General features: G+C 37.0%; 1 protein-coding gene and 1 pseudogene across 2 annotated transcripts; both read left to right on the forward strand.

Annotated features, from left to right (window-relative positions):
* The first annotated feature begins 346 nt into the window (after positions 1-346).
* Positions 347-2,097, forward strand: LOC143601485 (eukaryotic translation initiation factor 5A). The gene is made up of 5 exons (XM_077078890.1): positions 347-525; positions 1,272-1,394; positions 1,481-1,537; positions 1,629-1,703; positions 1,794-2,097. The coding sequence occupies exons 1-5, from the start codon at positions 403-405 to the stop codon at positions 1,893-1,895; spliced, it is 480 nt and encodes a 159-aa protein (XP_076935005.1). The 5' UTR covers positions 347-402; the 3' UTR covers positions 1,896-2,097.
* Positions 2,098-7,007: 4,910 nt separating this feature from the next.
* LOC143601486 (formin-like protein 20) lies at positions 7,008-14,172 on the forward strand (annotated as a pseudogene). The gene is made up of 15 exons (XR_013147657.1): positions 7,008-7,096; positions 8,405-9,108; positions 9,246-9,461; positions 9,547-11,453; positions 11,614-11,734; positions 11,966-12,037; positions 12,655-12,753; positions 12,913-12,954; positions 13,063-13,143; positions 13,253-13,303; positions 13,385-13,465; positions 13,563-13,657; positions 13,737-13,808; positions 13,892-14,008; positions 14,104-14,172. The product of XR_013147657.1 is annotated as a formin-like protein 20 (transcript).
* The last annotated feature ends 89 nt before the right edge of the window (positions 14,173-14,261 follow it).

The following is a 14,261-nucleotide window of genomic DNA, read 5'->3' on the forward strand; positions in this document are numbered from 1 at the left end:
TATTGTATGTTAGGCCATCGCACTCCTCGTATTTGAAGAGCCTCATTGTCTTACTCTGGTCAGACTATACTGTCTTAACCGGCCCCACATTGTCTTTCAGAGTTTGTCTTGGGTGTTCTCCCGAAAAACTATACCGTAAACCGACACTTTACGGTTGTGCCGCCACAAAAGCAGAACTGCGAGATAGTTAGACGAAAAGCAGTTACATTTTGATAAAAGTGTTAGAAGTGTTGGGATAAAAGAGAAAAGTCACATTCTGGGCGTAGCTTCAACGCTAACATCTAACAAGATCAACGGCTGAGGGTGACTCCGTCCCTACCAAAACCCTACTTATAACCAACACCGCCCAAATCCACCTTCACCACTACTCTTCTTCCGATCCATTCCCATTCAACGCCCATCATGTCGGACGAAGAGCACCAGTTCGAATCCAAGGCCGATGCCGGAGCCTCCAAGACTTACCCGCAGCAAGCTGGTACCATCCGCAAGGGCGGTCACATTGTTATCAAAAACCGTGCTTGCAAGGTTTGAATCTCTAATTCATTGTTAATTTCTTTATCTCATCGGTTTTTTTAGGGATCTAGTTCTTAACGATTGATTTAGGGCTTATAATTACTGGATGTAAATATTATTATATATTTTAGGAGCTGAGTTTATGAATTAAATAGTATCAAACTGTTGTATACTCTAGATCTGTTAACTTGTAGTTGGTTTTAGGGATGAGCATACGATACCAAGTACCGGTACTGTTCGGATAAATTCGGTATGCCGTACTTTTGTTTTAGTACTGATGTTGGTTTTTGTGTACAGTTGATTGATTCAAAAGTTATTAAAATTTAGCCCTGGTATAACAAACTTGCTTGTACTGTTTTAGTTTTAATTTGATTTCTAGCTATTTGAATTAACAAAACTTATTTTTGAGACTTTTAAACTAGATAAACAAATTTGATGTTAATGGCAAACCTGTGCGTTTGATGATAGAAATCAGGAATTTGCTGTAGCTGTTAAAATTTGAACAAATCCTTTTTTTTTTTTGGTGAAGTAAACAAGTTTTGAATCATATATTAAATCTTGGAAAAGTTATATGATTGGATTGCAGTTATCAAAAGCTATGCAAGTGAAGTTTTATATATCTTTCCTGTTAGCTGTAGTGAAATTTGTTGTGATTCATCAATATGCTGATTGTATTCACAATCTCGTAACTTTTTAAATCTTTTCTCTTATGATGATTTTGATTGTAAATTGACTTATGTTTTTGTTAACGTCAATAGGTTGTGGAAGTCTCTACCTCCAAGACTGGCAAGCACGGTCATGCTAAGTGTCACTTTGTTGCAATTGACATCTTCAATGGGAAAAAGCTTGAAGATATCGTCCCATCTTCCCATAACTGTGATGTATGCAATCAATATATACAATTAAGCTACTGTTTTTCTTTCGTATAATTCATTAAGCCATCTCTTATTTGTATCCTGTTTTGCAGGTCCCTCATGTTAGCCGCACTGACTACCAGCTCATTGATATCTCTGAAGATGGATTTGTATGCTCCTTTTCCCTCTTTCTTAAACTAACTTATCTTTAGACTCGCTGTTTGATATAATTTTGAAACTTAATAAATGGTCCCATCCTAGGTGAGCTTGCTGACTGAAAATGGTAACACCAAGGATGACCTGAAGCTGCCAACGGATGATGCTCTCCTCACTCAGGTATGTTGTTTTTTCACATTGATTTCAGTTAATTGTATTGTTTCATTTTGAAGTTTAATGGTGTGATATTTGATTGATGAAACTGTGCAGATTAAGGATGGATTTGCAGAGGGGAAAGACCTGGTTGTGAGTGTGATGTCGGCCATGGGAGAGGAGCAGATCTGTGCTCTCAAGGACATCGGTCCAAAGTAGTTTCCTGATATTTATTATTGTGATGTTAAAGAAGACGGTCGGTTGTGATATCAGCAGAAACTTTTTTCTGTTGTAATACTAGCATTTTATTTTATTTTATTTTATTTTCTGCACTAGTATGACTAGTCCATTCTATTTGGGCTACGAACAAGTGTATGTCACCGGATTTTATCTGCTTTCAATGACTCTTTTAACTTATTTACTCTGTGTTATAACTGGTCTAGCTGAGTACTTTTATACCATTTGTATCGGTGGGTTTGATTTTAGTATTTTAGATTTGCACTACCGAATATCATTTAATAATTGAGGTGTTTTATGCGTGTTGTATATTGGTTTTTTATTTCTAAATTATGCTACCGTGTGGGGCTGATAAGCCTGCCGGTTTGATAATCCGTTCACAAAACATTGATCTACACAGCTGGGGTATATTATGGTGAATGATTGTTGAGCAATGATTTACAAATAGTTATGGCTGAATGGGTCCGACTGAGGTCAATTGGTTTTGACTCTAATTCAACGGAACATATATCTATACACAATGCATTATTAGCTTCTTTTTTTCTGTGGTTGAAGTTGAAACTTCAATGTTTTATTTAACATTTCTAATGGATATTAGAAGAAAACCATTAATAAATAGTGACAGCTAATCTGTTTAGATGATTATTAAGAGACGTTTACTATTACTATCCCTAGCTTGTGTCTTTCTTTTTATCAACGACCAACAAAGCCTAGCAATCAGAATACGCCCGTTGGCAATAGGCCATCCATGCTTGTAACTGCAGACAATACTGGTGATTCCGGCCGACCACCCATTCCAGTGGAAACCCATTGCCGAAGGCCCATTGTGGTAAATTTGTTGGCTCGCACACACCATTTTATCTCTAATGGGACTCAAATCAACGACATTTCCTGGAGAAAGTCACTGGGATACCGTTAGAGTACTGCTATAAATTCAGCACATCGGGATACACTCACCTTTCGATCCGGGGAAAACCATCACCTAAGTTCAACGCCCGTGAATACTAGCCTTCCAATCTGGGGAAAACCTTTCACCTAAGGCCAACGCCCGTGAACACTTTGCCGGAAGGCACGACAGTGCGGTGAGATAAAACTCATTCAGTTCAAGGATCCAACTATAGGCAAAATGTAATATTAAAAATTGAAAACTCAAAACCTGTGAAATTAAACAATTTGTGTATCTTAGACACCAAGTAATTCTCTTATTATAAGTTAAAAAAATGACAAGCAATTTGTGTATCTTATACACAAAGTAATGTTCTTCGGTAATAAGCTAAAACTATCTATACTTTAAATTTTGTTTTTTTTTTCAACGCTGACGTTCACATAAATTTTAGAAAAGAAAAACAAGTTTTGAAATCTATCTTAAATATATAAATCTCTTGACCTTTATCACAAAATATGATGTTGAGCAGGCATGAATATGGATTATATATTTATATTATTATTATTTAATTTCTAAACAACCAAGCAAACACGTATCTGACACATCTATAATTTCCTATTTGTTGATAAATAAAAAAAATGTTTGTTTTTGTTATTTAAAATATTCAATAAATAGCGAGCGTTTCTTATCATGTAATACATTTTTAATTAAGATTATAAATATCTCGATATTCGTAAATGTAGATGATACATGTGCCAAACTTGTCAAAGAGACGAGATGGCCAGTAACCGTTAACAAGGTTTTAGTACTAAAATAAATCTTTAAAATTGTCACACCCTGATTCAGGGCCGGGTGCGACGTCCCGTGTTGGTATCTGGTTTTGTAAATATATAAGAGTAGCGGGTTCATTTTAACGGAAGTTTTAAAGTATTAAAATATTAATTTACATTATCAAAATTTCTCGGGAATTAAATACCCAAGATTCAGTTTACAAAACAGTGATATTAATATTACAAGAATTTAATATCAAAATCGAGCCATCTCAAGCGATCTTCTAATGACTCCAATTCTTGTATATCATTCATTATCTAGTTACCTGCATGGGTTGGAAAAACACGTCAGCTATATGCCGGTGAAACGTTGATTCGATAAAACAATTTATAACAGTCGTTAAATACAAATATAGTTTTCTGTTTCACAAACTCAGTAGGAACGCCTGTCATTCCCGGGATTTGTACCACTGCCCTACACACACAATTCAAAGGTTCCCCGAGTACATAGCCCCTGTTTGGAGACAACCTTCCCCTAGGCTATGTAACCCTGTTGCAGAACTGGTTATGACTGACTTGGTTTTGTATGCCAATTATCAGTCATGTTTGGATCCAGACACATGTGTATTCGGTATGAGTTGCTTTTTATTATCTATTTTGTATTATAACGATTTTAGAGACAATAATCTCTTGCAAACATTTATCAGATTCTTTGCAATAAACACCCTGTCTATTACAAGAATAAAATAAGTTCAGACCATAAAAGGTTAATGTGTTCACCTTGTATTATCAGCACTTCTTTCCTCAGCACTTCTTTCCTCATTATGCTATTGACCTATATTTGTAATAGGCATGCATAAGTGTCTAGACGGTTTATCTTATTCAGCAGACTTTAAGTCTGTTTCAGTTTCAGCAGACTCGAGGTCTGTTCAGCAGACTTGAAGTCTGATTCAGTTCAGCAGACTTGAGGTCTGATCAGCAGACTCTTAGGTCTGACCTAACCTTAGTAAAATTATAGTTGTTTTATGAAATTACTTTGTATTTACATATGACGTTTGGAATAGCATGTTTTGGCCTAATAAAGGATATCACATTGGCAAACTTCTCCAGATGAGTAAACGGGTCCCGCGGTTGATTGGGATGTGTACGAATTACTTTCCTTAGGCAAGAATAGTCTACTAATGATATCCCTCTTCCAGTTACTACGTACCCGTCAAAATATAGTTTTGGTAACATTACTTCTTGAGGAAGCAACCTTATTATATTCAATAAAACATTACTTTGAAAATCAGGCATATGATGTATATATGTGTGAACCTGCTTGCGGAAGCCCTGCTTGCGGTGCGCACATATGATGTATATATGTGTGAACCCTCGGGTGGGCAAAAGTGGAATTGCACTAATTTTGACGTTATTTTACTAATCTCGTGAAAATAACGTTAAAAGTGACGGACGGTTAATCAGGCATCATGTAGTGGCGTTGATAGCTGAAAGATAAGGGTACATGCACCGATCAGCCGGTGTCCCGATGATTGAGTGCTATGTGCCTTATGTCCAAGGCTTGATGCAAAACTACTATCGAGCCGGGGGTCTCACCGGAAGCAGCCTCTCTATCCCTATGGGGTAGAGGTAAGGCTGCCTACATCTTACCCTCCTCAGACCCTACCATAGCTTTGCTATTGGTGGGATATACTGAGTACGATGATGATGATGATGATGATGATTACTTTGAAAATCAGTTATGTTTAACGACTATAACCATAACTATATAATAAAGTAACTTAACCATAATCCTACCTTAGTTGGCTAGTCGGAAGTGAAAACTAAGAAGATCGGCAACAGTTCAGCTCGTGCTTCGCTTACGAAATCAACAACTCGTTTAACAGCGTAACAACACCTTGTTTCTTCGCGAAATCAGCCCTCGGAACCTTGGAATGCTCTAGCACGCTTACCAATGTTAACTATGTGAAATCTAAGGTGAAAATGGGATGAATGGGGCCGAACCCGTAGCTGCCCTTTTATACTCGAATTTTGCAGACCATCGCGTAGTGCGATGGCCTTTCCTCAAGGCCGTCGCGTAGCGCGACGCCGCAATTAACCAGGAGACGTCACATGGTTGGACACGTGGATTTTTGATTATTTAATAGGGTCTCGCGTAGCGCGATGTCCATGGTGGGTTGACCGTCGCGTAGCGCGGCGCCCCACATTTTCTTGAACTGTGTGATGGATCATCGTGTAGCGCGATGGTTTAATCCTAGAGACCATTATGTAGCGCGATGAGTTTTAATATTCAAATTTTTATTTTTAATCCTTTAACTTTTAGAATTTACACTTTTAGCCCAAAATTAAATAGGGTATTTTCACGGTATCACAAAAATGAACATTAATCCAGCTTAAATTTACATTAAGCAACTACGGTTTTTCTTTTATAAATAATATATAGCTTTAAATCCATTGTCAAATTAATAATGGTGACAAACCAAACACCACGAGTCCCGTTGGGTTACTATGTTCATTATTTAATTTTATAAGCAATTAATTCATTAATCACTAGTGTAAATGCAATTGTTTTTAACAATTTGTATATTAGTAATCTAAATTAAACTATAACCCACCTATCACTAATAATTCGTACTGACAATGTAAACAATAACATTACCAACTTTCACTTTCGTTTACAAGAACAATACTATACTAACAAAAAATTAACTTGTATGTCATCTTAAAGCAACTTACATTCTTGTGTCATACTGTCTTAAAACAACTTACAATATTCTAATTACAATAAATCCCAATAAGAAGTTCATTAGAGGCAACGAGATCCTTATTGTAATTGAGTCATTTTATTTATCAAATTTGAACGTTTTACTTAAAAAAAATTAGAGGCAAACAAAGCAAGTTTTCATACAGAGTGGGATCGACCTTCCCGTCAAAAACGAAAACAAGTAATGACATTAGTTATATTTTATTATAGTTATAAATACAACTTATTATGAAATGTAAAATTTCAAAGACAATTAATAAAGCCATAAACGGTGCTAAGTAAGTCCATTTGGTAGATGAAGGCAAATATTATTACATTTATTTTTTTGTACCCCTTTGACTCCAATAAAACTTTCATCTTTGTTTTTGTTTTTGTTTTTGTTTTGTGTTCTTTCTTCAAACTTGAAACCCTTATTCATGATCTTTCCGGTCTCGTGTACATCAGATTCATTTCATTTGCATCTCACTTGATTCACACAATTGGTCCATTAACTTCACATAATTGTTGGTACACTCAGCTGCTGAGATAGACTATAAACAATCAATTAGGGATCGAATTCAACACTTATCTGGAACCAGACATAAAAATTGGAGGCCTACGAGACCGATCTAGAAATTAATCAATTATTATTATACAGTCAACATTTGTGGCTGAACAGAAGAATTTTGGATCGGGTAACAGCGCCATTAGATGGCGCTGTTCAAGCGGTTCTTTTACCGGAAGCCGCCGGATCGGCTGCTCGAGATCTCCGAGAGAGTTTATGGTACGTGTATTCATCTAAGTAACCTCCACATATTTCGCTTATGTTGAAAGATACTCGGAATTAATTAAACACTAATAATTAGGTTTAGCTTCCTGATTTTGTTGCTGGATTATTTCATTTATCCATCCGTAAGTTTAGTAAGCTGGTTTTTAGGTCTGCAAAATATATACACTTGAAATTTGGGGGATCCTTGGTCAACAGGTTTCAATTATTAACAAATAGGTTTTATTTATATGTTTGATAAATATTTATACAAATGTAGCATAAGATTTTTGGTTACTTCTTAGATATAAAGTTATATCTAGGACCGAGCGTTCAGCGAACTATTCGTGAACTGTTTGGCATGAAGTTCGTTTGTGTTCATTCGTTTAATTAAATAACGAACACAAACAAGGAATTTCGTTAGTTCAATAATGTGCCCGTTAATGGTTTTTTGTTTATGTTTGTTCATTAAAGGTTTTTAATTTTTGGATACAAAAATGTAGCATAAAATTTTTGGTTATTCTATAGATATAAAGTTACATCTAGGGCTGTAAACAAACTGAACGTTTGCAAATTTGATTAATTATTATACAAAACTATAGCATAAGATGGTTATTCTTATATTCTATAGATATCAATTTACATCTAGGGCTGTAAACGAACTCAACGTTTGCGAATTGTTTGGCAGGAAGTTTGTTAATGTTCGGTTGTTTAATAAATGAATGGAAACGAACATAGGCCTTGTTAGTTCAATTGTCTTTGTGAACGTTTGATGATGCGTTTGTTTGTGTTCGTATATGTTCGTTAATGGTTTTCTGTTTATGTTTGTTTGTTAAAGGTTTTTAATACTTTTTAATGACTTTTCAAATCTTACTGGATAGATTTAAGCAAAATTGTTAACTATTAAACAAAAAAAATATATGTGTATTATGTGATTAAAATATATGTAAATTAAATGTATGGATATGAATGTTACAAAAACACCAACACAAACTTGGTAGCTGGACCGAACCGTTGACACTGACCATTATCGGATAGCCAAATTAAATAACACATTGTTTGTGTTCATTTGTGTTCGTGAATCGTTCATTTCCTTAATGAATGAACGCGAACAAGAAATCTCGTTAGCTATTCGTGAACCGTTCGTTTGCCTGATTAAAGCTTAACGGGCGAACATGAACAAGGTCTTGTTTGGTTCGGTTCATTTACAAACCTACTCACTTACATCCACGGGAAGAAAATGTAGTGGGCTAGTGTTAGGTAACATGTATTTAACTACATTTAGAGATTTAAGATTAAATTAACGGTTTTAAATATCGTTTGCAGTTTTTGATTGCTGCTTCTCAACTGAAGTACTTGAAGAAGATGAGTACAAGACCTACATGGGTGGCATTGTGGCTGAACTTCAAGTCTACTATCCTGATTCGTCTTTTATGGTTTTTAACTTTAGAGAAGGTGACAGAAGGACCCAAATTTCAGACATATTATCACAATACGATATGACAGTAATGGAATACCCTAGGCAATATGAAGGATGCCCAATGTTACCATTAGAAATGATTCATCACTTTTTGAGATCTAGTGAAAGTTGGTTGTCATTAGCAGGTCAACAAAACGTGCTTTTAATGCATTGTGAAAGGGGCGGATGGCCAGTTCTTGCTTTTATGCTTGCAGCTCTTCTTTTATTTAGAAAACAATATAATGGTGAACAAAAGACTCTTGAAATGGTGTATAAACAAGCTCCTAAAGAGCTACTTCAGCTTTTAACACCTTTAAATCCACAACCTTCTCAATTGAGGTATCTTCAGTACATTTCTAGAAGAAATTTAGGATCTGATTGGCCGCCTTCAGACACACCGTTAGGTTTGGATTGTATCATACTCAGTTTCCTTGCTTTATTTGGTGAAAAGGGTTGTCGGCCTGTAATTCGAATCTACGGTCAAGATTCATCTTCAACAACAGCCAATAGGAGCTCTAAGCTTTTATTTACATCCTCCAAAAACAAAAAACAAGCCCGCTACTATCAACCGGTGAGTTTTTCTATCAAACAATTATGAAACCTAAACTTTTGAAGCTGATTCTGGTGGCTGCAATTCAAAAATAAGATAATTAGTTTCATAATGCAAATCCAAACGCTCTCTAATATTATATAAGTCTGTGATTGCAGGAAGAGTGTGAACTGGTGAAAATTGATATTCGTCATCGTGTTCAAGGGGATGTGGTTCTTGAATGCATACATTTGGATCATAGTAGGGAGGAAATGATATTTAGAGTGATGTTTCACACAACGTTTGTGCGAAACAGTGTACTGAATTTGAGTCGTGATGATGTTGATGTTATGTGGGATGCACGGGACCAGATACCAAGGTACTTTAGAGCAGAGGTAGGCTTTTTGGCTCTTTCTTATTACTGAAATGCCCTCATTTTGGAAAATCTAGAAGCTGAATGCATAGTTATATATGTATCAGGTACATTTTTCAGATGCTGATACTTTACAATCTATGATCACCACTGAACAAGAATCTGAAAATGAGAATGGGACAGAAAGTCCTACACATGAGGAGTTTTTTGAGGCAGACGAGATTTTTAGCAATGCAGAAGGGCAAGATGGTCATTTACCTAAAGAAATTAAATTGGGTGTCGAGAATGGTGATATTGTCTTGAAGGGTGAACCAGAACCAGATGTTGATGCATTTGAAGACTATGATTCAGATGACGGGAACAAAAAACCTGAAACTAAGGTTTATGAGAATAATTTGGGGGATGTTAATGGTGGTTTGAAGCTCATGGTGGCGGTTGCTAATGAAGATAATAAGTCAAATGGGAATGGGAAGGAAGCAAAGTTGGCGGGGGTAAAAAGTAAACAAGAGAAAGAAGAGGGTGCAGGGAAGAAGTTGAGTAAAAAAAATTCGAAGGTTGGTTTGGATGGAAAGCAAAAAGGTAAGCCGGAAGTTGGGGCGAATACAAGAGTTGCAAAACCGAATGTAGTATCAAGGTGGATCCCACCTAATAAAGGGCCGTATACAAACTCGGTGCATGTGTCATATCCGCCTACAAGATATAATAGTGCACCTCCTATGTTAGCTGTATCAAAGGATGAAAAAAAGCCAGTTGAAGGTACTGGTAATAAAGCAGAGAGTACAAGTAGGAAACAAGCAGCTCAAGTAGTTGACTCTTCAGCTAAGTCAGTGGGTTCTTTTGCTAGTAATTTGGAAGAAAAATCACCAAAGGTTACCTCATCACTTCCTCCACTACCACCACCTTCTCCATCAACTGATAGAGATACTTCTGTAAAACCTACAACCAAAGCCCCTCCACCGCCGCCGCCACCACCACCACCACCACCTCCTCCTCCTCCTCCTCCTCCTCCTTCATCGAACATCTACAACATTAATGCAGCTGCTATTCCACCTCCTCCACAATATGGTGCGCCATCTTTTTTGTCTCCACCGCCACCCCCTCCTCCTCCACCTCCACCCCCAATGTATGGATCTTCCTCATCTCCTCCACCCCCACCCCCGCCTCCACCTACAATGTATGGATCCTCATCTCCACCTTCACCTCCACCACCACCACCACCTCAAAGGTATGGTGCCCCTCCACCACCACCACCACCTCCACCACCAATGTATGGAGCCTCATCTACATCATTAGCTTCTACACCTTCAATGCATCATGCTCCACCGCCGCCTCCACCACCACCATCAACATATGGATCCCCATCACCACCTCCACCACCACCTCCGCCTCCTTCACGAAGTGCTCCTCCTCCACCTCCTCCGCCTCCAATGCATGGGGGACCACCTCCAATGCATGGAGCACCTCCTCCTCCACCGCCTCCTCCTGGAGGTCGTGCACCCGGACCTCCTCTGCCGCCGCCACCTCCACCTGGAGGCCGTGCACCCGGACCTCCAACACCACCACCACCACCTCCACCAGGTGGTCGTGCACCCGGACCTCCTCCTCCACCACCTCCACCTCCACCAGGTGGCCGTGCACCTGGGCCGCCTCCACCACCACCTCTTCCAGGAGGCCGTGCACCCGGACCGCCACCACCACCTCCACCAGGTGGCCCCCGTCCACCTGGGCCGCCTCCACCACCTCCCCTGGGTGGCCCTGCACCTGGACCACCTCCTCCACCTGGACCACCAAGACCTCCAGGTGCTGGCCCTCCACCACCTCCGTTGGGACCTCGCGCACCTGGACCTCCAAGTAATGGACCTATTCCACCTAGAGGTCGGGGATTTGCGCGTCCAGCTGGAGCAGCTGCAGCACCACGAAGATCTAATTTAAAGCCACTGCACTGGAGCAAAGTTACTCGTGCATTGCAAGGAAGCTTGTGGGAAGAATTACAAAGACTTGGAGAGCCCCAAATGTACTCTACTTTCTGTCCTCTAAATGTTGTTTTCATCTCAATGAAACAATATTTCATTATTTTCTTTGTGAGAAAATAAACAACATATCTTTGCAGACAGTTTTATACACATTTTTAGATATATTTCATTCTAAGACGGCTGCACATTATTGAATTGTAGTGCACCAGATTTTGATGTGTCAGAACTTGAGACGTTATTTTCTGCCACAGTCCCAAAGAAAGACGCTTCAAAAGGAGGGAGGCGCAAGTCTACTGGTTCAAAACCTGAAAAAGTTCACTTGGTAATGCAATCTTAGTTGATGAATTAAATATCTTATCCATGAAATTGCGTTAACTTCATTTAGTTAATTGACATTTTTTTATAGCAGAGGATATTTTTCATAGCGCAACTTGACGTATTTTAATGTGAATAGTATAATTGGATCGGGCGTAGAATATAGACTACCAGAATTTCATGCAATTCTCTTTTTCATGTTGACTTACTTTTTTCCTTTTGCAAACTTGTTGATTAGGTTGATCTGAGGAGGGCTAACAACACAGAAATCATGCTTACAAAGGTTAAGATGCCACTTCCTGACATGATGGTAAGTGTGGACTTCATTTATTAGCATAACATCTTATTATATTTGTCATTTTGATGCTTAGTTCTTCTTCCTAATTAGTGACATGTCTGAATAGATATCTTCTCTATATGCATGCTATAATGGATATGTAATATATTTCTGTGTTAGAAGATTTGGATAGAAGATAGTGTAGCTCTTTGTGTTTTATGCACAATTGCACTAATTTTCAGGCATGCTTCATGCATCAGTATGGTGATTCAAAGATCATAATTTTTAGTGATTTTTTTATTACTACTATGTTTGTTTGTTTGTTTATTTATTTATTTATTACAGTGTATCTTTTAAAACATAAATGGTTTTTTGATAATATTTTTTAGGATGATAGATTTTTTAAAATGCTACTATTTTTAAGAAAAAAATATAAAGTGACTTGTTTTATAACATAAAATTTCTAAATGGTTTCAACTTTTAGTATCATATATATTATAATAAAGGATAGATGATTTGTCAACTTAAAATTTTGATTGACTTTTTGATGATCTTTTAAAAAAAATATTACTCTTTTTGTCACTGCTAATATTCAAAAAATTGTCAGTGAGTTGAATAAAAACAATTTTTTCTTGAAATTGAAATTGCAGGCTGCTGCTTTAGCTATGGATGAGTCAATTTTAGATGGCGATCAAGTAGAGAATCTTATCAAGTTTTGTCCTACTAAAGAAGAGATGGAGCTTCTCAAGGTATTATGCAAAATCTTATTTTATTTACTCTGTTATAATTTAGTGGTTGCAATATGCTCGGGTTGGGCTTAGTGTGATTTTTTTTTTAAAAATGATATAGTAGGTATTTCATTAATTATCTAATTTGCTGCCGTTCTATTTATGCATTGCAACTGTCAGAATTATACAGGTGACAAGGAAATGCTGGGAAAGTGTGAACAGGTTGGTACCCAAAGCATGAATTATTACATCTTTTTATTACAACTGGGATGTCAAATTGTTAATTCTTACATGTTATTTAATTTTTTATTAATAAATTTTGTTTCCCAGTTCTTTCTGGAGCTAATGAAGGTGCCACGTGTGGAATCAAAGTTACGGGTTTTTCTGTTCAAAATTCAATTCAATACACAGGTAAATTTTTATAGTATATTTTGAGTGATCTAATACCATTCTTATGCCAAGTTTTCTTTTCATTGGCTACTTTTGTATTATTATAATTTCATTTTGTCCTTTCTTTCAGGTTTCAGAGTTTAAAAAGAGTCTGAACACTGTAAACTATGCATGTGACGAGGTACTTAAATAAGAAAGTTCACGCTCTTTCTAATCCTTGTTCATTTTTATTTACCTTATACAATCCTGTTTCTGGTATCAGGTCCGAACTTCTCTAAATTGAAGGAAATCATGAAAAGAATTTTGTATTTGGGAAATACATTAAATCAAGGAACTGCTAGAGGCAAGAACATCAATATTGAATACTACACGAGTACACATACTTTAATAATTGAATCCCTATAATGTGTATTTCATATTTGGTTCTATACATATTGCAGGTTCTGCAGTCGGTTTCAAGCTGGACAGCCTTTTGAAACTCACTGATACACGGGCCTCTGACAGCAAGATGACTTTAATGCATTATCTCTGCAAGGTACAAGTTGCTTATGCATAAGTATTGCCATTTATTTAATGTCGTAGATCTTTATCATATGTATATCATCATTTTACAGGTTCTTGCTGCCAAGTCACCAGCCCTTTTAGATTTTCATGTGGATCTTGTTAGTCTGGAGGCAGCAACTAAGGTTCACTTTCACTTATTTTCTTGAAGTTTAATCACTGCTTATTGATGGTGAAGAAAATGATTAACGGAAGTCTTATATTGCAGATACAATTGAAGTCTTTAGCAGAAGAAATGCAAGCCATTTTGAAAGGACTTGAAAAGGTCAAACAAGAACTTGAAGCATCTGCAAATGATGGCCCTGTATCTGAAGTTTTCCATAAGGTTAATAATCTCTTTTAAGACCAATAATGTTGTCAAATGCTATTTACTTAATTTTACATTCTGCTTATTAATTCTCTTTCTTGAACTGTTTTAAGACATTAAACAATTTCATCGGCTTTGCTGAGTCAGAAGTGACGTCTGTAAACAATTTGTATAATGTGGCGGTAAGACCCCTTTAAACTAATCTTGCAAATTGACATATTTTAAAGACACGTATAAATTGATTATCGGTCATTCTGTAATTTCATTTACA

Source organism: Bidens hawaiensis, unplaced genomic scaffold (genome assembly GCF_021521415.1).
Source record: "Bidens hawaiensis isolate Kalapana, Puna unplaced genomic scaffold, B.hawaiensis_p1.1 tig00056552_1, whole genome shotgun sequence".
Lineage (NCBI taxonomy): Eukaryota > Viridiplantae > Streptophyta > Magnoliopsida > Asterales > Asteraceae > Bidens > Bidens hawaiensis.

Bases quoted from the DNA above. Each gene is read 5' to 3' on its own strand.
- LOC143601485 (XM_077078890.1), top strand. From the start codon at position 403: ATGTCGGACGAAGAGCACCAGTTCGAATCCAAGGCCGATGCCGGAGCC. The intron at 1,538-1,628 runs GTATGCTCCTTT...GTCCCATCCTAG, and splicing joins ATATCTCTGAAGATGGATTT to GTGAGCTTGCTGACTGAAAA. The intron at 1,704-1,793 runs GTATGTTGTTTT...GAAACTGTGCAG, and splicing joins ATGATGCTCTCCTCACTCAG to ATTAAGGATGGATTTGCAGA.